The sequence below is a fragment of the Pinus tabuliformis genome, chromosome 2_1, assembly GCF_031772625.1.
Source record: "Pinus tabuliformis cultivar Carrire ecotype Pingquan chromosome 2_1, CPIR1, whole genome shotgun sequence".
In the NCBI taxonomy this organism is placed as follows: domain Eukaryota; kingdom Viridiplantae; phylum Streptophyta; class Pinopsida; order Pinales; family Pinaceae; genus Pinus; species Pinus tabuliformis.
The window spans coordinates 67,025,097-67,052,001 of NC_142299.1; the positions used below are offsets into that span (position 1 = coordinate 67,025,097).

Below are 26,905 nucleotides of genomic sequence, written 5' to 3' on the forward strand. Positions count from 1 at the left end.
TGTGGTTTTGCGAAGAGTTTGGCACACCCTCTACCTAGAGTTCCAGAGCAGTCGCTTTTGATCCTTTTCGGACTCCCTAAACGAAAAGGTGCCTGTGAGCGTCTTGTCACTTCGTGCTCATTAAACATTCGAAGGAGACTGGAGTCATCTTTGTCCTTTTCTCGACTCCTGAAATATGAAAAGGTCAAGTTTGGTCCTTGCGTCTTAAAAATTAATTTGGCCACGATAACATTACCCAGTTAGATCTTGTGAAGCGTTAGCTTGAGTAGGTTTCGTTTTCGTTTGCTATGGCAACTTTTCCGGGATTCACTAACCCAGGTTCCCCCTCTGATGGGAACCCAGGACAATTCCCTCCTCTTGGGAATGTTGGTGCTCCGTATATGGCGACGTTGTCCCTCCCAGGGTTGACTGTCGGGTTGCCTGTGTGGTTGTTTTCAACCTCTTTGGTCTCTACCGTATCGGCTGTTAGTCCATTAGTCCCTCCACCTGAACAACATCATGTTGATCCTAAGGTGGATCTCTCCCCTTCGACGCCTACCTCTACGTCTTCCTCTTGTACTTCGCCTGGTGAAAGTCTCGATTCGCATAACCAGGTGGCTAAGAAGAAGAAGAGGAAGACCAAGAAGAAGAAGTCCCCTAAGGGAGAGCCTACACACATAGTCCCCCCCTCAAGTCCAGCTATCCACTCCACTATACCTGAAGTCGGGTCACCTTCTGCTCCTCCGCGGAAGGTCAAGTTTCCTTGTCGATTATGCAAGGAGGACCATCTCCTTCGTGATTGCCCTGGCATTCCCAGGGTATTAGAAGTTTGGTCTCACGATTTGGCCCGCCCTCCATCGTCCACTGATGATCATGGCGATGCTACCTCATCAGCTAGGAATGGTAAGGAGAAAGGGAAGTTTCAAATCCCCTGTCGACTTTGTGAAGGCAAACATCCCCTTCACCTTTGTCCACTCATGGATAAAGCCTCTGCTGTGTTGGAAAGTCTTGCTGCTCCTCCGAATCCACTTCCCGCTGGTTATCAGCGTCTTTCTACAGCTGTAGATCGCGCCCTTGTTGACAAAGAGATTGTTTCAGATTCCTCTTTTGTCCAAGCCCCTCTTCCCGAACCTGGCTGTTCCCAGTCTGTTCCAGACCCGCCGTTGGTCGGAAAGAGTGTTGATTCGAGTTCACCTCTTCTCAAGCACTCTGTTTCGGAAGAGCAAAATTCTCATGTTCTTCTCGTCTCCTCAGATTCTCCTGAGCTTGATAAAGGTTCTCTTGAAACCTCTCCGGAGAATTTAGATTCGGTCCTTTCCAAGCAGGGGGGCAACCATATGGTTCCCCCACCAAGTAGTTCCGTCATCTCCTTTGATTGGAGTCGTTTGACTGCCCCTCCCCTTCCATCCCATGTGCCTTTCTGGGTCACCGCCTACGCTTGCAATAGGGCGCTGCCCGGCACTGTGTTAGACGAAGGAGCATCGGTTAGTCTTATGCCCGTTACTACTTGGCGAGCTTTGGGTTCCCCATCGCTTGTACCTGTCGCACCGCATCTCACCGCGTTTGATGGAGGAACGAGTCAGCCATTAGGGATCCTCCCGAAGTTTCCTATTACTTTGGGAGGCAAGACCGTCTATATAGACGTCTCGGTTACCCAAGGTTCTTTAGACTTCAGTCTTCTCCTTGGTCGTGATTATGTGTATGCCATGGGAGCCCTTGTTTCTTCACTTTTCCGTGTGGTTTGTTTTCCACACGATGGAAGAATCGTGACATTCGATCAATTATCGTTCGTTCGTCCACAAGCCCCTCCGGTGCACTCCTCCTTCCCTCCTGGTTTTCATCCACAAGTTGCATCTGCCTCACCGCAAATCAACTACGTGGCCACCCAACCCGTGCCCGTACCCTGTGACGACACCATCGTACATAGTGTCCTGGGGGCATTAGGTCCTGATTGCCAAGATGTTGGACTCCCCTCCGGAGCCACTTTCTTGGGGGCCTCCACTTCCCGTTCATTATGATGAAGTCCCTTCTGAGCACAGTTCCTTGTCTTGTGTCAAGCTCGCTAAAAAAAATGAAACACGGCGTTTGGAGCACAGTTCCTTGTCTTGTGTCAAGCTCGCTAAAAAATGAAACACGGCGGCCCGAGGACAGTTCTTTTACCTGTGTCAACCTCGTTAAAACAATGAAACATAAGCTCGTGCAATTCGAGCGCAATAACCATTTTGTCAACCTTCAACCCATTTTCAATGGCTTGAAGCTTGGGGGGCATGTACCTCGAATTGAGACACGATGCTGGGGGCATGCCTGTTCCTTTCCTATCAAGCATAGTTTGCATGTATATACGTGCCTTTAAGCTTGCATCAAAAATAAAATCCATTGTTCAAAGCATAGTTTGCATACGTGATTATCATGTGTGTTTTCAAGCTTTCATAAAAATAAAATATGTGCATATTTCACGATGGGTCGTTTGTTATGCAAGTAGATACATCAGATAACATGTGTGTCGAACAGTCGCGTAACATATGAAACACATCATCATATGTAAAAGATCCATCTAAGAATAAGCATACATAAATCATTTCAAGCATAGTTTGCACGTGTGTGTTTTTAAGCTTGCATTAAACATATAAAATCCATGAGTCGAGTGTCGTGCAAATTCATACATAAGATCACAAATTGTACTGAACAAACGCATAACACAAGATAACACATCATCACATGTAACAACGACTCATCCAAAAATCAATATGTATATATATATATATCGTGTGGCGCACTGAGGCGCTCAAAAATAGAAGTACGTGTCCCAAAATCTCAATACATCTGAGTCATAATGTCTCAAAATAAACAGTGGAAATAAAACCTAGGTGACTAATCGGCTGGATGGTGCTCTCTGTAGTACACAGCCGCTCGTGCCACCCGCCTCAGAAGGCGGTGCACTCTGGGTTCCACACCCACTGTGTGGATCTGATGCTCCACAGGAACCTCTTCGACCCCCTGGAAGTCCGGCACCCCCTCCAGCAACCCCTCAAGGTTGCGAGCCACAATCTCTGGTGTGTTGGCCCCTGGAGGGGCTAAGGCCAAAGCTCCGGCTCCCGGGCCCTCTCTCCGTGCCGTGGCAGCCAGGCCAATCGGTCTAGTAGGCCCCACATCTGCATGACAAGACATTTATTAGGACATGTACATAAAAAATTTAAAAACAATACAAAACTCAAAAGACAAAAAGTGTCATACCTGCATCATCCCACTGTTCACCCGGAGGCAGCACCAAGTCAGGATCATTGCGGAAATCCATCCCCGCATATGGCCAATCCTGTACGAAGATCTCCTGTTGGTCCAACCAGTCTCTGAAAAATACCCCCCAGCTATGTGGTCGGCCGCCACCCCCACGTGGCATAATCCGAGCCCATCGTGAGGCCCTCGTCTCTCGAGGATCTCTGGGGGCATCCACAGCCATAGACTGCAGTCGCATGGCTGGTACTCGCTCCAGAATGAGCGGGACCAGGATCGATCCATACCCGAACTGCTTCGTCTCTCCGCGACGGCAGTTGCTCAATTGCCTCTTCATGTTGTTGCACACTGCAGTGCACCAGTCAAACACGGTAGGCTCGAGGCACTCGAGGGCTAGTAGGAGATGGGTCTTGGATGCCTCGTGGTTCACCATGCTGCCCGCTGCCTGGGTCACCATGAACAGGATGGTGCGCAGCACTATGTCTCTCACTGTGGGGATCGAGCACTTCCCACTCCGCGTTTTCACCGCCCCCGGGCAAACCTCAGCCATCAGGTCATCCAGAGTACCGCCGCTAGGTCGCTGCCCCTCCAAGATGGGCCTCGCACCTCGGCGCGACAACCCAGTCAAGAAAAAGATATCCATGTGGTCAAACTCAATGTCGTGACCACGGATGGTGAATTTTTGGTCCACCGGGTTCCATGCCCTGATCAGCAGCTCCAGCAGATCATGTTGGGCCCTCAGACGCGGCGTAAGGAAGAATTTCATGAATCCGCACGCCCGCATGGCGTTGCAGCAATTTACGTCTCCCCAGGCAGCCACATCCTCTACATCGTGAACTCTCTCTTGCCATTGAAAGGCCATGATGTCCTGCATGAACAATAAAAACCAATCAGAATTGTTTTCATGGAAAATTTACGTTCATTTATTAAAAAACAAAACTTTTCCGCGCCATCGCGGCTGTTTTAGGGACAGCCGCGATGACAATGGCGGCTCTGTGTAAAAATGCGAGGTCAGCGCGGAAGAATACGCCTTTTCCGCGCTGACCCGAAGTTGGTTACATTGGCTATTTTTCGGTCAACGCGACCCCGTGGGCAATTTCCGCGCTGACCGAGGGCGCACCCATGCAAATAAAAAATGCCCAATTGGGCCCATTCAACCGTTAAAAAACTCCTAAAATGAACCAGAATGCAGCGCAAAGGAATGGGAACCTACCTGGAAGAAGCAGATCTAAAAATGGTCTCCGGATGGGCTGGAAATCGCTCCGTCAACTTTTTGGCTTCTCCACGTTCTTCGCACTCCAAATAGTAAAATGGTAAAAATGACTTATTACCCCCCCTATTTATAGTAAAAACTCCTAAATTACCATATTTTTGGGTTTTTACCATTTTTAGCCATAAAACTAACCTTGGTTCTGTTTTCAAGCATGTTTCAATATGTTTTTTACGTATATCGAATGGATTTATGCGGGTAGTGCCCTTGTGCAGGTACAGGTATCGCAGCTTGGTCATGACAGTCCACGATTCATGTGATTCCCAAAGTGTCGTCTCTAAGCTCTTTTCCAACGTTAAACAAGAGAAGATGGCCGAGCTCCCTTTCAGCTCGTTAAAGGGAACGAAAGGCGGTCGTTTTTAAGCTCTTTTTCCGACCGTTAAACCAAAAAGATTGCCGGGTGTTTGTCGTTTCGCACTCGATATTGGCTCTAAAACGACATGTCTTCGACCACTTTTTTACTTTTTCCGGTCGGAGACACTATTTATGAAAAGTACTCCTCGGTTGTAATGACCGGGCGGTTCTTTCGAGCACAGTTTTATACTTTTTCGGGCTCGAGAGACACAACTGTACGAAAAAGGACCCCCCTGGAGTCTCCTTTTCCGCATTCTTTTCAGACTCTCGAAACAAGAAAAGAAGCCGAGTTTTTCCTTTGTCAGGCTCGTTAAACACTCAATGACATCGGATATTGTCAACATGACACACACCAAGCATATGTTATCCCCGTCAAGCTTGTCATCCAAAAATAATCGGGGTACCTGCCTGCAAAGGTGGGGAAAATGGAACTTTGATTACAGTCGTCTCGGCAGTACGTCACTCTTGAACATGGCACTCCGCTGTTTCGTGTCTGGGTGGGGTCATCTCATCTCGTTTTCACTAGCCCCCATGGGTTTGGGATATCCTATTTGACCTCTCATCTGTTCATTGCCGTCATCATCCTATCCGCTGCTCATTTGATGTCAAGTACTGCCAAATCCGTTACAGTGCCGTTATATGTTCAAGAGAAGTTGTCCTCTGCCACAATGCAACCTCGTTCGCTATCTCATCACAAATTATTATACCTCTGTCTCATGTCGATGATGTGGGAATCATCATGGCCCACCTTCGATCAAGGCCACTTCTCGTCGACTTCAACTCATTATCCGAGAAAGTGACTTAGAGACTCCTTCCAGGTACCTTGGAGCCTGCATGCCTCAATGGCAGGTTCCTCGTGTTCGACGCAAGGTTTACATCATTGACCTACGATCGAATGATTCCGTGGGTGTTCGACACCAGCTCATTGATTCACACGCCACGGATTGTACCTATAGTACCTTGAGGGCCATTGTCATTATTGGTGGTACCTCTCGCGTCTGTTAACGGTTCTCATCATTGGCCGGTAATCAGACGATGTTCATGCATGTTCGACTCCAACCCCTGTATTCACATGTGTGGACTTGTACTCTGTTCGGGTCGAGATGGAGCGCAAGACCCTGGATCCTTGCTCACTGTGGTCCAGGTTGCGATTTTGTGGATAATCATTACATGACTCATTGATGGATGGCTGCGCCCATACCTGAGTCTTCATGGATGGCTGCGACCATACCTTGTCATTATTATGGTCTCTTTAGCTGGGTGGCTGCGTCCATACCATAGACCAGTCTCGCATGTCTTTTGGATGGCTGCGCCCATGCCTAGACTGCATGTATATGATTGTCAGAGATTTTTCGGTACTTCCTGGTGGTGTTCCAGTTCGGCGTGTGTTGTAAAGCATTTCACCCCTCCCACTCTCTCGGTCTTCATGCTTTAGGGGGCATCTGTTACACAGTAATTTATCACTGCCTTCCTGTCAGTCACCCTGCTGTGTCCAGAAGTCACAATCACTAAGTGTTTGATCCCTGAACTGGCTTAAAACCCATTTTTCCAAAGTTTTGTGCATCAGCGCGTCTGTTCCTAAAATAACCGCGATGACCAGCGCCTCACAGTGTATTTCGTGCGCTGCCATCGCGGAAGAACATCACTTTTCCGCGATGACGCACAGCGCGGCTTTCCCGTGTTCTTCCGCGCTGACATGACTTGTTCATTTATTGTTATGTGCTGACAGCGCGGCAGTCTCTATATAATCCGCGCTGATCAATGTTTGGGCGAATTTGTTCAAACAACCAGCCTTCCAGATCTCTCCAGGCTTGGTTGTTAGCTTTGTGAATATCGACTCCCTTCTATGGCATGTCTGTTCGACCCTTTGCAACTACTCCCCTTGAAGATAAGCTCATCCTTCCACCTTTTTAGGAGACTCCTTCTCCTATATAAACTTCCACCATTACCATGAGCAGCTAGTTAGAAACTAGTGGGAACTAGCTAGACTTAGCTTGGATTGCACAGAGCTTGTAGTGCTCAGAATGCTGCTATAGGTTTGGTGTGTTAGGAGTGGAAGTGATTGATTGCTTTGGGAAGTTTGTTTGTGACATTTGTGTGAGAGAGAGAGAGTTGTTTGTCTTGGGAGAACCATCCTCAAAGGTGAATGCTTGAGATACATGCTGACTGATCCCTCCTGAGAAGTTTATCGACGTCAGAACATTTGGTTGTACTCTTCTCTATTCTGATTAATAATAGATGACTGCTATTATTGTTCCATTCTCGTTTGTTTATGCAATGGATAAATGTGAATTATGTCTTTTCTTACTGGCATATAGTTACTTTTACTAGATTTCACGCTTGCGTTTGCCTTCTCTTCGTGTGTGCAGGTGTCCGTTCGCGGGGATCGCGGAGGACTGTGACCAGCCGAAGCGAAGAGGCGAAGGAGACATCTCTTCGTCCAACGACAGCGCAGGAATCCAAGTAGGTGCTCTTTACTTCTTGTTTAATTGTAACTAGGAACATGCGTGGCAGCATTGTGTGATTGTTGCTAGACCCCTATTGGGCTAGTAGGGATCGCCTCTATCCGTAGAGGGGATTTACCTTCCCAACAAAGAGACATGCATACACAACAGCAAAATTGCTGCCCATGGCAGTGCCTCTAATCTGCCGGTAATAAGAGCCATCAAACTGCAAAAAATGCCACTTGAGCACCAACTCAGCTGCACTGACAAGAAAATCCACATCCTCTGGAGTGAAGAAATCAGTGGTACTATGCTCAATCATATCCCGTAAGGCATGCAAGCCTTCCTGAGTAGGAATACTGGGATAGAGGGACTCTACATCGAAAGTAACAAGAAATGAATCGGGAGCAAAACGCTTGGATTCAATATCCTGCAATAAGGAGAGAGAGTCTGGAAGATGGTTGGGCTGAGCCAACAAAGTACCAAGAAGTTTAAAATGCAAAAATTTGGAGAGAGGCTCCAACATAAACCCATTGTAAGCACAGATAGGCCTACCGACAGGAGGGTTTTTGTGGATCTTCCAAATAAAGTAAAGCCTGCAAGCTTTGGCATCTTGCGGCTTGATTTGCATTATATACTCCCACTGCTGAACCGAGAGAAGGTTGCGATATCTTGCTTGAAGCTGCCTGAGAGACCTGCTGATGGCCAACCACGGAACCGATGCATACTGCCTGTAGACATTGAGATCAGCCAGTTGCCTATGGGCTTCGGCAACATAGTTTTCTCTGTCAAGAACCACAATCCCCAAGTTCTTGTCTGCTGGTTTGATCACAATAGGGAGTCGGCGAAGACTCTTTAATGCAAGCAATTGGGATCTAGCAAAACTGGGTTTGGGGGTAAACTGGACGGAAGCAATGCGGGTTTGAAGGATGGAAAGGCCAAGCTGAAGGGCACGATTAAGATCAGGGTCATTAATCGGAGGTTCCCAGGTAGGGTTTGGCAGGCGGAAAGGATTATAGGTATCATCATCAGAAGAAAGACGAAAAAATCTTCTGAGACGGCAAAGACGGGAAAAATAAGCAAATTCTTTAAGAATGTCATCAATGGCCATGGGTGGGGGCCGGGGGATGTATTTGTGCCCTAGGCCCAATAATTTGGTTTGACTGAAGGAAAGAGAGACTGAGGAGAGATTGTGAATAGCAAGATTGCTAATTCGACGATCAATCTGGGAAGGGGTCATTTTTCCAATCAGGTAAACTAAATAAGAGGAAGGGCTAATGGAGGGCAACCAATACAAATGACGGGAATTGCTTACATAGAAAGAGCCTTGCCTTTCCCTTTGAATCCGGCAGGGATTTGATGAACACCTTGCCCATGTGGAGCAAATGGGGCAGCCTCCGGATTCAAACCAGTGTTCTGGGAAGGCTGGTTTGGAAAGGAGGCCGACTGCCCAGCAACAGATCTGGTGGAGCGGTTTCCTCGGCGGAAACGCCCCCTGCCCATCCCGTTTTTTGGCCGGGATTGCTGATCTAGGGCACCCTGCTGCTGCTGCTGTCTCTGAGGCTGCCTGCGCAGTTGCTCAGGCTCACTGCGCAGTTGCTGGGGCTGCCTGCGCAGAGGCCTCTTTTGCCTGCGCAGAGGCTGCTGCTGCTGCTGTGGGGGCCGCTGATGCTGCTGGGGTTGCCTCTGCTGCTGTTGCTGGGGCTGTCTACGCTGCTGCTGCTGCTGGGTTTTCTGCCGAGAATGTTGCTGGGGCTGCTGCTGGGGAGAAGCATCCAAGCGAGAAGCAAGATGATCAATTTTCTGTTGCTGGGTTTGGAGAGATTTTGCAATTTCTCTTCGAACCAGAACAGCAATGGCTTCCTCACGAGGAATATCATTAGCTTGCTTAGCTGCTTCTTCCCGAGCGGAATTTCTGGCAGCTTGGGCAGCATCTCTGGCAGAACGACGAAGAACAAGCTCGGTCTTGAAATCATTGACTTGTCGACTGTAAGTGGACAAGGCAAGTGAACACCAATGGGCAGCAACAAGACTACCATCAACAGGACCGGTGGAGCTAATAAACTCCATGTCTTCGAAAGGAAGGGCAAGCTGGAGAAGCTTTTCTTTGAAATCTGAAACAAGATTAGAAACCCTAGCTCCATTTTGCTCCACAATAGATTGCTCATGCCGTAAGTAGAGTTCATGGCAATCTCTTCGATATCTGGCAGTAAGGGCATCAAGACCACCTTTGAGGGCATCATTGGTGTCAGGATCAGAAGCTACAAGACCCGGTGTTTTAACCATAAGGCTTTGAATAACACGGTTGTCTTGTTGAAGAGCAAGCAGTTTCTCAACAAGCGACTGAGATCTATGCAAGATTTCAGTGGCTTTTTGGAAATCCTTGACTGCACGAGAAATTACTTCGGTCCAGGCAGTGGGCAACGGCGAAATTTCATTATTACCCGGAAGCTGGCGGGCAAAAGATGATTCCGGATCATGAGGAGCTGGTTGCCGAGAAGGGTCCGGCTGAGGAAAATCAAGATGGGGCTGCGCAGTCTCAAGAGGGGGCTGCGCAGTTCCTGGAGGGGACTGCGCAGCCTCATTGTCGCCAGCTGAATGATGCTCCGGTGGGCTGAAAAGAAAGGGCCCAGAAGAATTCCGCTTCTCTTTTTCTCGGTTTACAATTTCGTCAATCTCACGGGAAGAAGGAGTGTTATCCCAGACGAACTGCTGAATAACATTTTCAATAATGTTCCTCCGAGACTGAGCAGAATCACGTTCGGGAGGATCACGATCATTATGAGATTGAGAATTGGCCCTGGAATGAGATCTAGTAACAGGACCTGTGAAATCATTAGGGTTTCTCGCCATGGACTTAGTTTAGGGCTTAATGCAAGAAAGAGAGTAAGGCGGAAACCGAAACGAAAATACACCCAATAATAACCGATATAGAAGAACCGGAGATAAAAAACCGAGACAGATGAACCGATACAAAAACTGTCGTGAAAAACTTTCGCGAAAAACTGTCGCGAAAAACTTGCGCGAAAGACTCTCGCGAAAAACTGCCGCAGAAAAACTGTCGCAGAAAAACTTTCGCAGAAAACTTTCGCAGAAAAACTTTCGCAGAAAAACTTTCGCAGAAAAACTTTCGCAGAAAAACTTTCGCAGAAAACTTTCGCAGAAAAACTTTCGCAGAAAAACTTTCGCAGAAAACTTTCGCAGAAAAACTTTCGCAGAAAATTTTCGCAGAAAAACTTTCGCAGAAAACTTTCGCGAAAAACTGTCGCGAAAAACTGTCGCAGAAAACTTTCGCAGAAAACTTTCGCGAAAAACTATCGCAGAAAACTTTCACAGAAAACTTTCGCGAGAAACTGTCGCGAGAAACTTTCGCGAAAAACTGTCGCGAGAAACTTTCGCGACAAACTGTCGCGAAAGACTGTCGCGAAAAACTGACGCAGAAAAACCGATACAGAAGGACTGTAAATAAAACCCGATACAAGATAAAAATGCTCAAGGACAAGAGATTATGCAAAACACATAATAAGTAGAACAGATCTTTGTATTAACATCAAACTAGTTTCGTCCTCAATGGGACTCATCAGTGATACAAAGAGAATGAGCTACTTGCTGTCCTTATATAGCAAAAGCGGACAGGGCAAGTGCATGTACATGGTATTTTTTAATAATTTTTTAATATTAAAATATTTAAAAATATTTTAAATATTAAAAAATATGAGTACAAAATAGCTAAAAATAGCTAAAAAATAGCTCTCCTCATGCAAAAAATCTGAAAAAACATGTACTGCTCCTGGAAGAAGAATGCACTGCTCCTGTAGAAAATCAAGGCCGGGGGTCGGAACTGCTCATGTAAAAAGTGCCGATCTTGCGCGGATTCTGCCAACAAATCAGGGGCCTGGGAATATGCTGAAGCAAAGGGTGACGCTGGAATTCTCCATGCAGTTTAGGGTTTAGGGAACCCCCAAGGTTCAAAGCACGAGTGGCTTCAGAATAGTCCAGCTTCAACACCAAGGGGGCCCTTTTGAGGCCAAGAGAGTGAAGAGGACCTCGCGCATAGACCCGCTGCAATAGAGCAACCCTTTGATCCCAATGGACCTTGGCAAAACATGCCTGGAGGAAATCCGGTGGATAGCCCCTCGACCGAAGCCTGCTGTAGAAAACCCGTCTGAGTTCGAGGAAGCCCATCTCAGTGCTCTCTCGAAGAAGATACCTCTGCAGCTCATTAACCACAAATGCAACTTTCTGGTGCTTGGGATGCCAGGAAGTAAAGGGAATATACTGGTATGCATTCAGTGGTTTCTGGAAGCATCTGGTGGAAAGCTTTCCAGAGGTGTGGAAGTCATCACCTTTGAAAAGCACTATGTCCAGAAAGTTGATGCTGGATGATGAAATGCAAGAAGTAATGCGGATGTGCTCAGGATAAATGGACTGGTAGCAATCAATCACTTCCACTCCTAACACACCACACCTATAGCAGCAATCTGAGCACTACAAGCTCTGTACAATCCAAGCTAAGTCTAGCTAGTTTCTAACTCTCCAAAAACAAGCTGCTCATGGTAATGGTGGAAGTTTATATAGGAGAAGGAGTCTCCTAAAAAGGTGGAAGGATGAGCTTATCTTCAAGGGGAGTAGTTGCAAAGGGTCGAACAGACATGCCATAGAAGGGAGTCGATACTCACAAAGCTAACAACCAAGCCTGGAGAGATCTGGAAGGTTGGTTGTTTGAACAAATTCGCCCAAACTGGATCAGCGCGGATTATATGCAGACTGCCGCGCTGTCAGCACATAACAATAACTGAACAAGTCATGTCAGCGCGGAAGAACACGGGAAAACCGCGCTGTGCGTCATCGCGGAAAAGTGATGTTCTTCCGCGATGGCAGCGCACGAAATACACTGTGAGGCGCTGGTCATCGCGGTTATTTTGGGAACAGACGCGCTGATGCACAAAACTTTGGAAAAATGGGTTTTTAAGCCAGTTCAGGGATCAAACACTTAGTGATTGTGACTTCTGGACACAGCAGGGCGACTGACAGGAAGGCAGTGATAAATTACTGTGTAACAGATGCCCCCTAAAGCATGAAGACCGAGAGAGTGGGAGGGGTGAAATGCTTTACAACACACGCCGAACTGGAACACCACCAGGAAGTACCGAAAAATCTCTGACAATCATATACATGCAGTCTAGGCATGGGCGCAGCCATCCAAAAGACATGCGAGACTGGTCTATGGTATGGACGCAGCCACCCAGCTAAAGAGACCATAATAATGACAAGGTATGGTCGCAGCCATCCATGAAGACTCAGGTATGGGCGCAGCCATCCATCAATGAGTCATGTAATGATTATCCACAAAATCGCAACCTGGACCACAGTGAGCAAGGATCCAGGGTCTTGCGCTCCATCTCGACCCGAACAGAGTACAAGTCCACACATGTGAATACAGGGGTCGGAGTCGAACATGTATGAACATCGTCTGATTACCGGCCAATGATGAGAACCGTTAACAGACGCGAGAGGTACCACCAATAATGACAATGGCCCTCAAGGTACTATAGGTACAATCCGTAGCGTGTGAATCAATGAGCTGGTGTCGAACACCCACGGAATCATTCGATCGTAGGTCAATGATGTAAACCTTGCGTCGAACACGAGGAACCTGCCATTGAGGCATGCAGGCTCCAAGGCACCTGGAAAGAGTCTCTAAGTCACTTTCTCGGATAATGAGTTGAAGTCGACGAGAAGTGGCCTTGATCGAAGGTGGGCCATGATGATTCCCACATCATCGACACGAGACAGAGGTATAATAATTTGTGATGAGATAGCGAACGAGGTTGCTTTGTGGCAGAGGACAACTTCTCTTGAACACATAACGGCACTGTAACGGATTTGGCAGCACTTGACATCAAATGAGCAGCGGGTAGGATGATGACGGCAATGAACAGATGAGAGGTCAAATAGGATGTCCCAAACCCATGGAGGCTAGTGAAAACGAGATGAGATGACCCCACCCAGACACGAAACAGCGGAGTGCCGTGTTCAAGAGCGACGTACTGCCGAGACGACTGTAATCAAAGTTCCATTTTCCCCACCTTTGCAGGCAGGTACCCCGATTATTTTTGGATGACAAGCTTGACGGGGGTAACATATGCTTGGTGTGTGTCATGTTGACCATATCCGATGTCATTGAGTGTTTAACGAGCCTGACAAAGGAAAAACTCGGCTTCTTTTCTTGTTTCGAGAGTCTGAAAAGAATGCGGAAAAGGAGACTCCAGGGGGGTCCTTTTTCGTACAGTTGTGTCTCTCGAGCCCGAAAAAGTATAAAACAATGCCCGAAAGAACCGCCCGACCATTTCGATCGAGGAGTACTTTTCGTAAATAGTAACTTCGACCCGAAAAAGTAAAAAAAGCAGTCGGAAGTACGTCGTTTTGGAGCCAATAACGAGTGCGAAACGACAAACACCCGGCAATCTTTTTAGTTTAAACGGTCGAAAAAAGAGCTTTGAAAGTGACCGCCTCTCGTTCCGTTAACGAGTCGAGAGGGGGACTCGACAATCTTTTCATCTTTAAACGGTCAGAAAAGAGCTGAAAGCAGACCTCCATTTTTATTCTCTTTAACGAGTCAAAAAGGGAAAAATACTCGGCAACCTTTTCACATTTTACGAGTCAGAAAAGAGCTTAAAGGTGACTCGTCCTAGAGGAACGAGTGGTATAAAGGATAGCAACTGGTTCTGGCAATGGTGGAACTGCTCGAAACATGTAATGGTCAAGAGGCTGGCTAATAAAACCACTCATCGCTGCGGTTCCTCAGGAAAGGATAAACAACCAAGTGAAAGCATATGATCGGCCAAAGAGATGGTGGTGATGGAATGAAACAACCAAGGCTCATCTAGCAGAATTCAGCGGATAAAAATGGCAATCACGAGATGTAAATCGGGTATGGGTTCATTTTTACACAAGCTTGAACCATGGAGAACTCTGCTTGGATTCGGTTTCATGTTTACACAAGCTTGAAACGAAAAACTATGCTTGTTATAAGTTCGCATGCCCCCAGCATAATAATGCAAATCGAGGTAAGGTACATGCCCCCCAAGCTTCATTGCATTCGACAAAGTGGATGGAATGAAGGTTCACTTTCGAGATCTTGGAAAGACTCGACTGGGATTTTACGAGATCTTAATCAAAGACTCGATCGGGAAAAGGAGTTGTTTCATTTTTTAATGAGGTTGACACAGTAAAAGAACTATCCTCATAACCCTTGTTTCATTTTTTAACGAGCTTGACACAAGATCAGGAACTATGCTCCGACCACCTTGTTTCGTTTTTTAACGAGGTCGCCACAAGATCAAAACTATCCTCGGAATGCCGTGTTTCATTTTTTAGCGAGCTTGACACAAGACAAGGAACTGTGCTCGGACCAAACCCAGTTTCATTTTTTAAGGAGCTTGACATAGGAAAAGAACTATGCTCCATACCAGACCTAGTTTCATTTTTTAAGGAGCTTGACACCGGAAAAGAACTATGCTCCATCCAGACCTCATCATAATGAATGGAAAGTGGAGGCCCCCAAGAAAGTGGCTCCGGAGGGAAGGCCGACATCTTGGAAATCAGGACCTAATGCCCCCAGGACACTATGCACGATGGTGTCATCACTGGGTATGGGCACGGGTTGGGTGGCCACGTAGTTGATTTGCGGTGAGGCAGATGCAACTTGTGGATGAAAACCAGGAGGGAAGGAGGAGTGCGCCGGAGGGGCTTGTGGACGAACGAACGATAATTGATCGAATGTCACGATTCTTCCATCGTGTGGAAAACAAACCACACGGAAAAGTGAAGAAACAAGGGCTCCCATGGCATACACATAATCACGACCAAGGAGAAGACTGAAGTCTAAAGAACCTTGGGTAACTGAGACGTCTATATAGACAGTCTTGCCCCCCAAAGTAATAGGAAACTTTGGAAGGATCCCTAATGGCTGACTCGTTCCTCCGTCAAACGCGGTGAGATGCGGTGCGACAGGTACAAGCGATGGGGAACCCAAAGCTCGCCAAGTAGTAACGGGCATAAGACTAACTGATGCTCCTTCGTCTAACACAGTGCCAGGCAGCGCCTTATTGCAAGCATAGGCGGTGACCCAGAAAGGCACGTGGGACGGAAGGGGAGGGGTAGTCAAACGACTCCAATCAAAGGAAATGACGGAACTACTTGGTGGGGGAACCATATGGTCGCCCCCTTTCTCGGAAAGAACTGAATCTAAATTCTCCGGAGAGGTTTCAGGAGAACCTTTATCAAGCTCAGGAGAATCTGAGGAGACGAGAAGAACATGAGAATTTTGCTCTTCCGAAACAGAGTGCTTGAGAGGAGGTGAACTCGAATCAACACTCTTTCCGACCAACGGCGGGTCTGGAACAGACTGGGAACAGCCAGGTTCGGGAAGAGGGGCTTGGACAAAAGAGGAATCTGAAACAATCTCTTTGTCAACAAGGGCGCGATCTACAGTTGTAGAAAGACGTTGATAACCGGCGGGAAATGGATTCGGAGGAGCAGCAAGACTTTCCAACACAGCAGAGGCTTTATCCATGAGGGGACAAAGGTGAAGGGGATGTTTGCCTTCACAAAGTCGACAGGGGATTCGAAACTTCCTTTTCTCCTTACCATTCCCAACTGATGAGGTAGCATCGCCATGATCATCAGTGGACGATGAAGGGTGGGCCGGATCGCGAGACCATACTTCTAGTACCCTGGGAATGCCAGGACAATCACGAAGCAGATGGTCCTCCTTGCATAATCGACAAGGAAACTTAACCTTCCGCGGAGGAGCAGAAGGTGACCCGACTTCAGGTGCACTGGAGTGGATAGCTGGACTTGAGGGGGGAACTATGTGTGTAGGCTCTCCCTTAGGGGACTTCTTCTTCTTGGTCTTCCTCTTCTTCTTCTTAGCCACCTGGGTATGCGAATCGAGACTTTCACCAGGCGAAGTACAAGAGGAAGACGTAGAGGTAGGCATCGAAGGGGAGAGATCCACCTTTGGATCAACATGACGTTGTTCAGGTGGAGGGACTGATGGACTAACAGCCGATACGGTAGAGACCAAAGAGGTGGAAAACAACCACACAGGCAACCCGACAGTCAACCCTGGTAGGGACAACGTCGCCATATACGGAGCACCAACATTCCCAAGAGGAGGGAATTGTCCTGGATTCCCATCAGAGGGGGAACCTGGGTTAGTGAATCCCGGAAAAGTTGCCATAGCAAACGAAAACGAAACCTACTCAAGCTAACGCTTCACAAGATCTAACTGGGTAATGTTATCGTGGCCAAATTAATTTTTAAGACGCAAGGAACAAACTTGACCTTTTCATATTTCAGGAGTCGAGAAAAGGACAAAGATGACTCCAGTCTCCTTCGAATGTTTAATGAGCACGAAGTGACAAGACGCTCACAGGCACCTTTTCGTTTAGGGAGTCCGAAAAGGATCAAAAGTGACTGCTCTGGAACTCTAGGTAGAGGGTGTGCCAAACTTTTCGCAAAACCACAGAATACTTTTTAGGGTACGGGTGGTCAATCTTCGTGAATGCTGTGTTCACTGCATTGCGAATCGTAAGGCGGCAGACTCGGCTTCCTATGGATAAAGGATAAAATCCTAGTGGGGTCTCCCTATATACGCGACGGTACGTGGGAGCGCAGTCCGTGTTAGACCACTATCGAGTCACAGAAGGAGGAATCACCCAACCTAATGTGAAACAACAGTGACTATGTTTAAAGACGCCGGAACACGTCTCTAACCTAGACCTCTAGATATTTGCGTTTAGTTCCAATGCGTTTTTAGATTCATTCGGTTCATTTTATAGTTGATCTTGAGATTAAGTTTCGATTTCAAGCTCTATCATATGTTCTCTCACAATTACCTAGATGCAAACTACATGCCAAAGAATACCATTTTGTTCGATGAATTCTAGCTACGAAAGGGCAAGAAATTTTCTATCAAACAAAACAAGTACAAGCAAACAAGCAACTTAATGCAACCTTAAGCGAGGAAAGGAAACTTTTCTTTTGAAAATGCAAATCAATGAAACATTCTTTTCCTTTTCGATTTTTTAAAAGAAAAGCCACTAGTTTGATTTTCTTTCAGTGACACAAAGCATCTAAAATAATTTGGAGGAACCGGAACACCAAGTAAACTACTTAATGAAAGCACACAAAGTTCCCTAAACATTCAACCAAAGCTTCCAAATCAAAGGAAAACAAAGGTCTGCACGAGCTATGTAATCTAAGCTCGTCAAGACAAGCAAGGATTGTAACAAGGAGGAAGCGAATGTGAACTGATCGATCCAAACAATCGTAATCTATGCTTGGTAGTGAAGAAATCGAATCAACATAAAAAGGTGGTTCAATAATCGACACTAAAAATCAACCAGCAATAAGCAGTGGAAAGGCCTCAAGCAAATCAATAAGAGGGTTGTGGATGAACCTTGAATAGACAAGTAACCCAAGCAAATGGTTTCTCGATGAAACTTCTAAAGGGCTAGGTCACATGGTCACAAGACTCAGTCGAATGAAATCAAAGAGAGAGCGTCCCTTAACCAAAAGCAATCAAAACAAGCTAATGAGGGACAAGAAACCACAGGGGATAAGAAAGATTGATGAATTCAGGAGATAAAGTTATAAAAACAACTTTTCAGGAGTCAGCGCAAGTTTTACACTAAAAACCCATGTCAGCGCAACTTTTACACAGACCACCCGAGCTGTCAGCGCGACTTTTGCCCCAAAAACCGAGATGATCTCAAAAAAACAGAGTCAGCGCGGAATTAAGCTAGAAAAACACAGTCAGCGCGGAATTAAGCTAGAAAGTTGCGCTGACATCGCGGATATACACGTCTTTTCCGCGATGATCCGATTTTCAGCGCGACTGTTAAAATTAAATCCGCGATGGAGCTCAAAAATAGTGACAGGCAAATCAAAACTCCCAAATCAAAACAGCCAATCTTTCAATCAAACAGGGGCACTTCCAGATCAACCCAGGAAACGCAAAAGATTGATAATTAATCCCCAATTTCAAAAAGAGAGCAATCAAATTCAAACACAAAGATGGACTCAAGAGACAAAAAGGCTGATCCCCAGCGGAGTCGCCAAATTGTTGGGAAGGTAAATCCCCTCTACGGATAGAGGCGATCCCTACTAGCCCAATAGGGGTCTAGCAACAATCACACAATGCTGCCACGCATGTTCCTAGTTACAATTAAATAAGAAGTAAGAGCACCTACTTGGATTCCTGCGCTGTCGTGGGACGAAGAGATGTCTCCTTCGCTCCTTTGCTTCGGCTGGTCACAGTCCTCCGCGATCCCCGCGAACGGACACCTGCACACACGAAGAGAAGGCAAACGCAAGCGTAAAATCTAGTAAAAGTAACTATATGCCAGTCAGAAAAGACATAATTCACATTTATCCATTGCATAAACAAACGAGAATGGAACAATAATAGCAGTCATCTATTATTAATCAGAATAGAGAAGAGTACAACCAAATGTTCTGACGTCGATAAACTCCTCAGGAGGGATCAGTCAGCATGTATCTCAAGCATTCACCTTTGAGGATGATTCTCCCAAGACAAACTACTCTCTCTCTCTCACACAAATGTCACAAACAAACTTCCCAAAGCAATCAATCACTTCCACTCCTAACACACCACACCTATAGCAGCAATCTGAGCACTACAAGCTCTGTACAATCCAAGCTAAGTCTAGCTAGTTTCTAACTCTCCAAAAACAAGCTGCTCATGGTAATGGTGGAAGTTTATATAGGAGAAGGAGTCTCCTAAAAAGGTGGAAGGATGAGCTTATCTTCAAGGGGAGTAGTTGCAAAGGGTCGAACAGACATGCCATAGAAGGGAGTCGATACTCACAAAGCTAACAACCAAGCCTGGAGAGATCTGGAAGGCTGGTTGTTTGAACAAATTCGCCCAAACTGGATCAGCGCGGATTATATGCAGACTGCCGCGCTGTCAGCACATAACAATAACTGAACAAGTCATGTCAGCGCGGAAGAACACGGGAAAACCGCGCTGTGCGTCATCGCGGAAAAGTGATGTTCTTCCGCGATGGCAGCGCACGAAATACACTGTGAGGCGCTGGTCATCGCAGTTATTTTGGGAACAGACGCGCTGATGCACAAAACTTTGGAAAAATGGGTTTTTAAGCCAGTTCAGGGATCAAACACTTAGTGATTGTGACTTCTGGACACAGCAGGGCGACTGACAGGAAGGCAGTGATAAATTACTGTGTAACAACCACAAATGCAACTTTCTGGTGCTTGGGATGCCAGGAAGTAAAGGGAATATACTGGTATGCATTCAGTGGTTTCTGGAAGCATCTGGTGGAAAGCTTTCCAGAGGTGTGGAAGTCATCACCTTTGAAAAGCACTATGTCCAGAAAGTTGATGCTGGATGATGAAATGCAAGAAGTAATGCGGATGTGCTCAGGATAAATGGACTGGTAGCAATCCAAGAATTGGACCAATCTCTCTCTGGAGCCATTCCAGACCATGCAACCATCATCAATAAACCGTCTGAAAAGCTGAATCTCTGGAGCAGGAAATCTTCGGAAGACTTCTTGCTCAAGATGGCAAAGGAAGAGACATGCATACACAACAGCAAAATTGCTGCCCATGGCAGTGCCTCTAATCTGCCGGTAATAAGAGCCATCAAACTGCAAAAAATGCCACTTGAGCACCAACTCAGCTGCACTAACAAGAAAATCCACATCCTCTGGAGTGAAGAAATCAGTGGTACTATGCTCAATCATATCCCGTAAGGCATGCAAGCCTTCCTGAGTAGGAATACTGGGATAGAGGGACTCTACATCGAAAGTAACAAGAAATGAATCGGGAGCAAAACGCTTGGATTCAATATCCTGCAATAAGGAGAGAGAGTCTGGAAGATGGTTGGGCTGAGCCAACAAAGTACCAAGAAGTTTAAAATGCAAAAATTTGGAGAGAGGCTCCAACATAAACCCATTGTAAGCACAGATAGGCCTACCGACAGGAGGGTTTTTGTGGATCTTCCAAATAAAGTAAAGCCTGCAAGCTTTGGCATCTTGCGGCTTGATTTGCATTATATACTCCCACTGCTGAACCGAGAGAAGGTTGCGATATCTTGCTTGAAGCTGCCTGAGAGACCTGCTGATGGCCAACCACGGAACCGATGCATACTGCCTGTAGACATTGAGATCAGCCAGTTGCCTATGGGCTTCGGCAACATAGTTTTCTCTGTCAAGAACCACAATCCCCAAGTTCTTGTCTGCTGGTTTGATCACAATAGGGAGTCGGCGAAGACTCTTTAATGCAAGCAATTGGGATCTAGCAAAACTGGGTTTGGGGGTAAACTGGACGGAAGCAATGCGGGTTTGAAGGATGGAAAGGCCAAGCTGAAGGGCACGATTAAGATCAGGGTCATTAATCGGAGGTTCCCAGGTAGGGTTTGGCAGGCGGAAAGGATTATAGGTATCATCATCAGAAGAAAGACGAAAAAATCTTCTGAGACGGCAAAGACGGGAAAAATAAGCAAATTCTTTAAGAATGTCATCAATGGCCATGGGTGGGGGTCGGGGGATGTATTTGTGCCCTAGGCCCAATAATTTGGTTTGACTGAAGGAAAGAGAGACTGAGGAGAGATTGTGAATAGCAAGATTGCTAATTCGACGATCAATCTGTGAAGGGGTCATTTTTCCAATCAGGTAAACTAAATAAGAGGAAGGGCTAATGGAGGGCAACCAATACAAATGACGGGAATTGCTTACATAGAAAGAGCCTTGCCTTTCCCTTTGAATCCGGCAGGGATTTGATGAACACCTTGCCCATGTGGAGCAAATGGGGCAGCCTCCGGATTCAAACCAGTGTTCTGGGAAGGCTGGTTTGGAAAGGAGGCCGACTGCCCAGCAACAGATCTGGTGGAGCGGTTTCCTCGGCGGAAACGCCCCCTGCCCATCCCGTTTTTTGGCCGGGATTGCTGATCTAGGGCACCCTGCTGCTGCTGCTGTCTCTGAGGCTGCCTGCGCAGTTGCTCAGGCTCACTGCGCAGTTGCTGGGGCTGCCTGCGCAGAGGCCTCTTTTGCCTGCGCAGAGGCTGCTGCTGTTGCTGTGGGGGCTGGTTCTGCTGCTGATGCTGCTGGGGTTGCCTCTGCTGCTGTTGCTGGGGCTGTCTACGCTGCTGCTGCTGCTGGGGTTTCTGCCGAGAATGTTGCTGGGGCTGCTGCTGGGGAGAAGCATCCAAGCGAGAAGCAAGATGATCAATTTTCTGTTGCTGGGTTTGGAGAGATTTTGCAATTTCTCTTCGAACCAGAACAGCAATGGCTTCCTCACGAGGAATATCATTAGCTTGCTTAGCTGCTTCTTCCCGAGCAGAATTTCTGGCAGCTTGGGCAGCATCTCTGGCAGAACGACGAAGAACAAGCTCGGTCTTGAAATCATTGACTTGTCGACTGTAAGTGGACAAGGCAAGTGAACACCAATGGGCAGCAACAAGACTACCATCAACAGGACCGGTGGAGCTAATAAACTCCATGTCTTCGAAAGGAAGGGCAAGCTGGAGAAGCTTTTCTTTGAAATCTGAAACAAGATTAGAAACCCTAGCTCCATTTTGCTCCACAATAGATTGCTCATGCCGTAAGTAGAGTTCATGGCAATCTCTTCGATATCTGGCAGTAAGGGCATCAAGACCACCTTTGAGGGCATCATTGGTGTCAGGATCAGAAGCTACAAGACCCAGTGTTTTAACCATAAGGCTTTGAATAACACGGTTGTCTTGTTGAAGAGCAAGCAGTTTCTCAACAAGCGACTGAGATCTATGCAAGATTTCAGTGGCTTTTTGGAAATCCTTGACTGCACGAGAAATTACTTCGGTCCAGGCAGTGGGCAACGGCGGAATTTCATTATTACCCGGAAGCTGGCGGGCAAAAGATGATTCCGGATCATGAGGAGCTAGTTGCCGAGAAGGGTCCGGCTGAGGAAAATCAAGATGGGGCTGCGCAGTCTCAAGAGGGGGCTGCGCAGTCTCAAGATGAGGCTGCGCAGTTCCTGGAGGGGACTGTGCAGCCTCATTGTCGCCAGCTGAATGATGCTTCGGTGGGCTGAAAAGAAAGGGCCCAGAAGAATTCCGCTTCTCTTTTTCTCGGTTTACAATTTCGTCAATCTCACGGGAAGAAGGAGTGTTATCCCAGACGAACTGCTGAATAACATTTTCAATAATGTTCCTCCGAGACTGAGCAGAATCACGTTCGGGAGGATCACGATCATTATGTGATTGAGAATTAGCCCTGGAATGAGATCTAGTAACAGGACCTGTGAAATCATTAGGGTTTCTCGCCATGGACTTAGTTTAGGGCTTAACAAGAAAGAGAGTAAGGCGGAAACCGAAACGAAAATACACCCAATAATAACCGATATAGAAGAACCGGAGATAAAAAACCGAGACAGATGAACCGATACAAAAACTGTCATGAAAAACTTTCGTGAAAAACTGTCGCGAAAAACTTGCGCGAAAGACTGTCGCGAAAAACTGCCGCAGAAAAACTGTCGCAGAAAAACTTTCGCAGAAAACTTTCGCAGAAAAACTTTCGCACAAAAACTTTCGCAGAAAACTTTCGCAGAAAAACTTTCGCAGAAAACTTTCGCGAAAAACTGTCGCGAAAAACTGTCGCAGAAAACTTTCGCAGAAAACTTTCGCGAAAAACTATCGCAGAAAACTTTCACAGAAAACTTTCGCGAGAAACTGTCGCGAGAAACTTTCGCGAAAAACTGTCGCGAGAAACTTTCGCGACAAACTGTCGCGAAAGACTGTCGCGAAAAACTGACGCAGAAAAACCGATACAGAAGGACTGTAAATAAAACCCGATACAAGATAAAAATGCTCAAGGACAAGAGATTATGCAAAACACATAATAAGTAGAACAGATCTTTGTATTAACATCAAACTAGTTTCGTCCTCAATGGGACTCATCAGTGATACAAAGAGAATGAGCTACTTGCTGTCCTTATATAGCAAAAGCGGACAGGGCAAGTGCATGTACATGGTATTTTTTAATAATTTTTTAATATTAAAATATTTAAAAATATTTTAAATATTAAAAAATATGAGTACAAAATAGCTAAAAATAGCTAAAAAATAGCTCTCCTCATGCAAAAAATCTGAAAAAACATGTACTGCTCCTGGAAGAAGAATGCACTGCTCCTGTAGAAAATCAAGGCCGGGGGTCGGAACTGCTCATGTAAAAAGTGCCGATCTTGCGCGGATTCCGCCAACAAATCAGGGGCCTGGGAATATGCTGAAGCAAAGGGTGACGCTGGAATTCTCCATGCAGTTTAGGGTTTAGGGAACCCCCAAGGTTCAAAGCACGAGTGGCTTCACAATAGTCCAGCTTCAACACCAAGGGGGCCCTTTTGAGGCCAAGAGAGTGAAGAGGACCTCGCGCATAGACCCGCTGCAATAGAGCAACCCTTTGATCCCAATGGACCTTGGCAAAACATGCCTGGAGGAAATCCGGTGGATAGCCCCTCGACCGAAGCCTGCTGTAGAAAACCCGTCTGAGTTCGAGGAAGCCCATCTCAGTGCTCTCTCGAAGAAGATACCTCTGTAGCTCATTAACCACAAATGCAACTTTCTGGTGCTTGGGATGCCAGGAAGTAAAGGGAATATACTGGTATGCATTCAGTGGTTTCTGGAAGCATCTGGTGGAAAGCTTTCCAGAGGTGTGGAAGTCATCACCTTTGAAAAGCACTATGTCCAGAAAGTTGATGCTGGATGATGAAATGCAAGAAGTAATGCGGATGTGCTCAGGATAAATGGACTGGTAGCAATCCAAGAATTGGACCAATCTCTCTCTGGAGCCATTCCAGACCATGCAACCATCATCAATAAACCGTCTGAAAAGCTGAATCTCTGGAGCAGGAAATCTTCGGAAGACTTCTTGCTCAAGATGGCAAAGGAAGAGACATGCATACACAATAGCAAAATTGCTGCCCATGGCAGTGCCTCTAATCTGCCGGTAATAAGAGCCATCAAACTGCAAAAAATGCCACTTGAGCACCAACTCAGCTGCACTGACAAGAAAATCCACATCCTCTGGAGTGAAGAAATCAGTGGTACTATGCTCAATCATATCCCGTAAGGCATGCAAGCCTTCCTGAGTAGGAATACTGGGATAGAGGGACTCTACATCGAAAGTAACAAGAAATGAATCGGGAGCAAAACGCTTGGATTCAATATCCTGCAATAAGGAGAGAGAGTCTGGAAGATGGTTGGGCTGAGCCAACAAAGTACCAAGAAGTTTAAAATGCAAAAATTTTGAGAGAGGCTCCAACATAAACCCATTGTAAGCACAGATAGGCCTACCGACAGGAGGGTTTTTGTGGATCTTCCAAATAAAGTAAAGCCTGCAAGCTTTGGCATCTTGCGGCTTGATTTGCATTATATACTCCCACTGCTGAACCGAGAGAAGGTTGCGATATCTTGCTTGAAGCTGCCTGAGAGACCTGCTGATGGCCAACCACGGAACCGATGCATACTGCCTGTAGACATTGAGATCAGCCAGTTGCCTATGGGCTTCGGCAACATAGTTTTCTCTGTCAAGAACCACAATCCCCAAGTTCTTGTCTGCTGGTTTGATCACAATAGGGAGTCGGCGAAGACTCTTTAATGCAAGCAATTGGGATCTAGCAAAACTGGGTTTGGGGGTAAACTGGACGGAAGCAATGCGGGTTTGAAGGATGGAAAGGCCAAGCTGAAGGGCACGATTAAGATCAGGGTCATTAATCGGAGGTTCCCAGGTAGGGTTTGGCAGGCGGAAAGGATTATAGGTATCATCATCAGAAGAAAGACGAAAAAATCTTTTGAGACGGCAAAGACGGGAAAAATAAGCAAATTCTTTAAGAATGTCATCAATGGCCATGGGTGGGGGCCGGGGGATGTATTTGTGCCCTAGGCCCAATAATTTGGTTTGACTGAAGGAAAGAGAGACTGAGGAGAGATTGTGAATAACAAGATTGCTAATTCGACGATCAATCTGGGAAGGGGTCATTTTTCCAATCAGGTAAACTAAATAAGAGGAAGGGCTAATGGAGGGCAACTAATACAAATGATGGGAATTGCTTACATAGAAAGAGCCTTGCCTTTCCCTTTGAATCCGGCAGGGATTTGATGAACACCTTGCCCATGTGGAGCAAATGGGGCAGCCTCCGGATTCAAACCAGTGTTCTGGGAAGGCTGGTTTGGAAAGGAGGCCGACTGCCCAGCAACAGATCTGGTGGAGCGGTTTCCTCGGCGGAAACGCCCCCTGCCCATCCCGTTTTTTGGCCGGGATTGCTGATCTAGGGCACCCTGCTGCTGCTGCTGTCTCTGAGGCTGCCTGCGCAGTTGCTTAGGCTCACTGCGCAGTTGCTGAGGCTGCCTGCGCAGAGGCCTCTTTTGCCTGCGCAGAGGCTGCTGCTGCTGCTGTGGGGGCCGCTGATGCTGCTGGGGTTGCCTCTGCTGCTGTTGCTGGGGCTGTCTACGCTACTGCTGCTGCTGGGGTTTCTGCCGAGAATGTTGCTGGGGCTGCTGCTGGGGAGAAGCATCCAAGCGAGAAGCAAGATGATCAATTTTCTGTTGCTGGGTTTGGAGAGATTTTGCAATTTCTCTTCGAACCAGAACAGCAATGGCTTCCTCACGAGGAATATCATTAGCTTGCTTAGCTGCTTCTTCCCGAGCGGAATTTCTGGCAGCTTGGGCAGCATCTCTGGCAGAACGACGAAGAACAAGCTCGGTCTTGAAATCATTGACTTGTCGACTGTAAGTTGACAAGGCAAGTGAACACCAATGGGCAGCAACAAGACTACCATCAACAGGACCGGTGGAGCTAATAAACTCCATGTCTTCGAAAGGAAGGGCAAGCTGGAGAAGCTTTTCTTTGAAATCTGAAACAAGATTAGAAACCCTAGCTCCATTTTGCTCCACAATAGATTGCTCATGCCGTAAGTAGAGTTCATGGCAATCTCTTCGATATCTGGCAGTAAGGGCATCAAGACCACCTTTGAGGGCATCATTGGTGTCAGGATCAGAAGCTACAAGACCCGGTGTTTTAACCATAAGGCTTTGAATAACACGGTTGTCTTGTTGAAGAGCAAGCAGTTTCTCAACAAGCGACTGAGATCTATGCAAGATTTCAGTGGCTTTTTGGAAATCCTTGACTGCACAAGAAATTACTTCGGTCCAGGCAGTGGGCAACGGCGGAATTTCATTATTACCCGGAAGCTGGCGGGCAAAAGATGATTCCGGATCATGAGGAGCTGGTTGCCGAGAAGGGTCCGGCTGAGGAAAATCAAGATGGGGCTGCGCAGTCTCAAGAGGGGGCTGCGCAGTCTCAAGATGAGGCTGCGCAGTTCCTGGAGGGGACTGCGCAGCCTCATTGTCACCAACTGAATGATGCTCCGGTGGGCTGAAAAGAAAGGGCCCAGAAGAATTCCGCTTCTCTTTTTCTCGGTTTACAATTTCGTCAATCTCACGGGAAGAAGGAGTGTTATCCCAGACGAACTGCTGAATAACATTTTCAATAATGTTCCTCCGAGACTGAGCAGAATCACGTTCGGGAGGATCACGATCATT

The 26,905-nt window shown here is 46.8% G+C and overlaps 4 protein-coding genes across 4 annotated transcripts; all 4 read right to left on the bottom strand.

Moving 5' to 3' along the window:
• Nucleotides 1-2,790: 2,790 nt before the first annotated feature.
• On the bottom strand, nt 2,791-3,367 carry LOC149198809 (uncharacterized). Its single transcript, XM_089399316.1, has 2 exons — nt 3,214-3,367; nt 2,791-3,131 (listed from the first exon to the last, which is right to left on the bottom strand). The coding sequence occupies exons 1-2, from the start codon at nt 3,272-3,274 to the stop codon at nt 2,851-2,853; spliced, it is 342 nt and encodes a 113-aa protein (XP_089255442.1). The 5' UTR covers nt 3,275-3,367; the 3' UTR covers nt 2,791-2,850.
• A 4,029-nt stretch (nt 3,368-7,396) lies between these two features.
• LOC149198810 (uncharacterized) lies at nt 7,397-8,518 on the bottom strand. The gene has a single exon (XM_089400373.1). It carries the CDS (start codon nt 8,516-8,518, stop codon nt 7,397-7,399), a length of 1,122 nt encoding a protein of 373 aa, XP_089256499.1.
• Nucleotides 8,519-19,547: 11,029 nt separating this feature from the next.
• On the bottom strand, nt 19,548-20,864 carry LOC149198811 (uncharacterized). The gene has a single exon (XM_089400374.1). The coding sequence runs from the start codon at nt 20,862-20,864 to the stop codon at nt 19,548-19,550; it is 1,317 nt and encodes a 438-aa protein (XP_089256500.1).
• A 2,643-nt stretch (nt 20,865-23,507) lies between these two features.
• LOC149198812 (uncharacterized) lies at nt 23,508-25,214 on the bottom strand. The gene has a single exon (XM_089400375.1). The coding sequence runs from the start codon at nt 25,212-25,214 to the stop codon at nt 23,508-23,510; it is 1,707 nt and encodes a 568-aa protein (XP_089256501.1).
• Nucleotides 25,215-26,905: the final 1,691 nt, after the last annotated feature.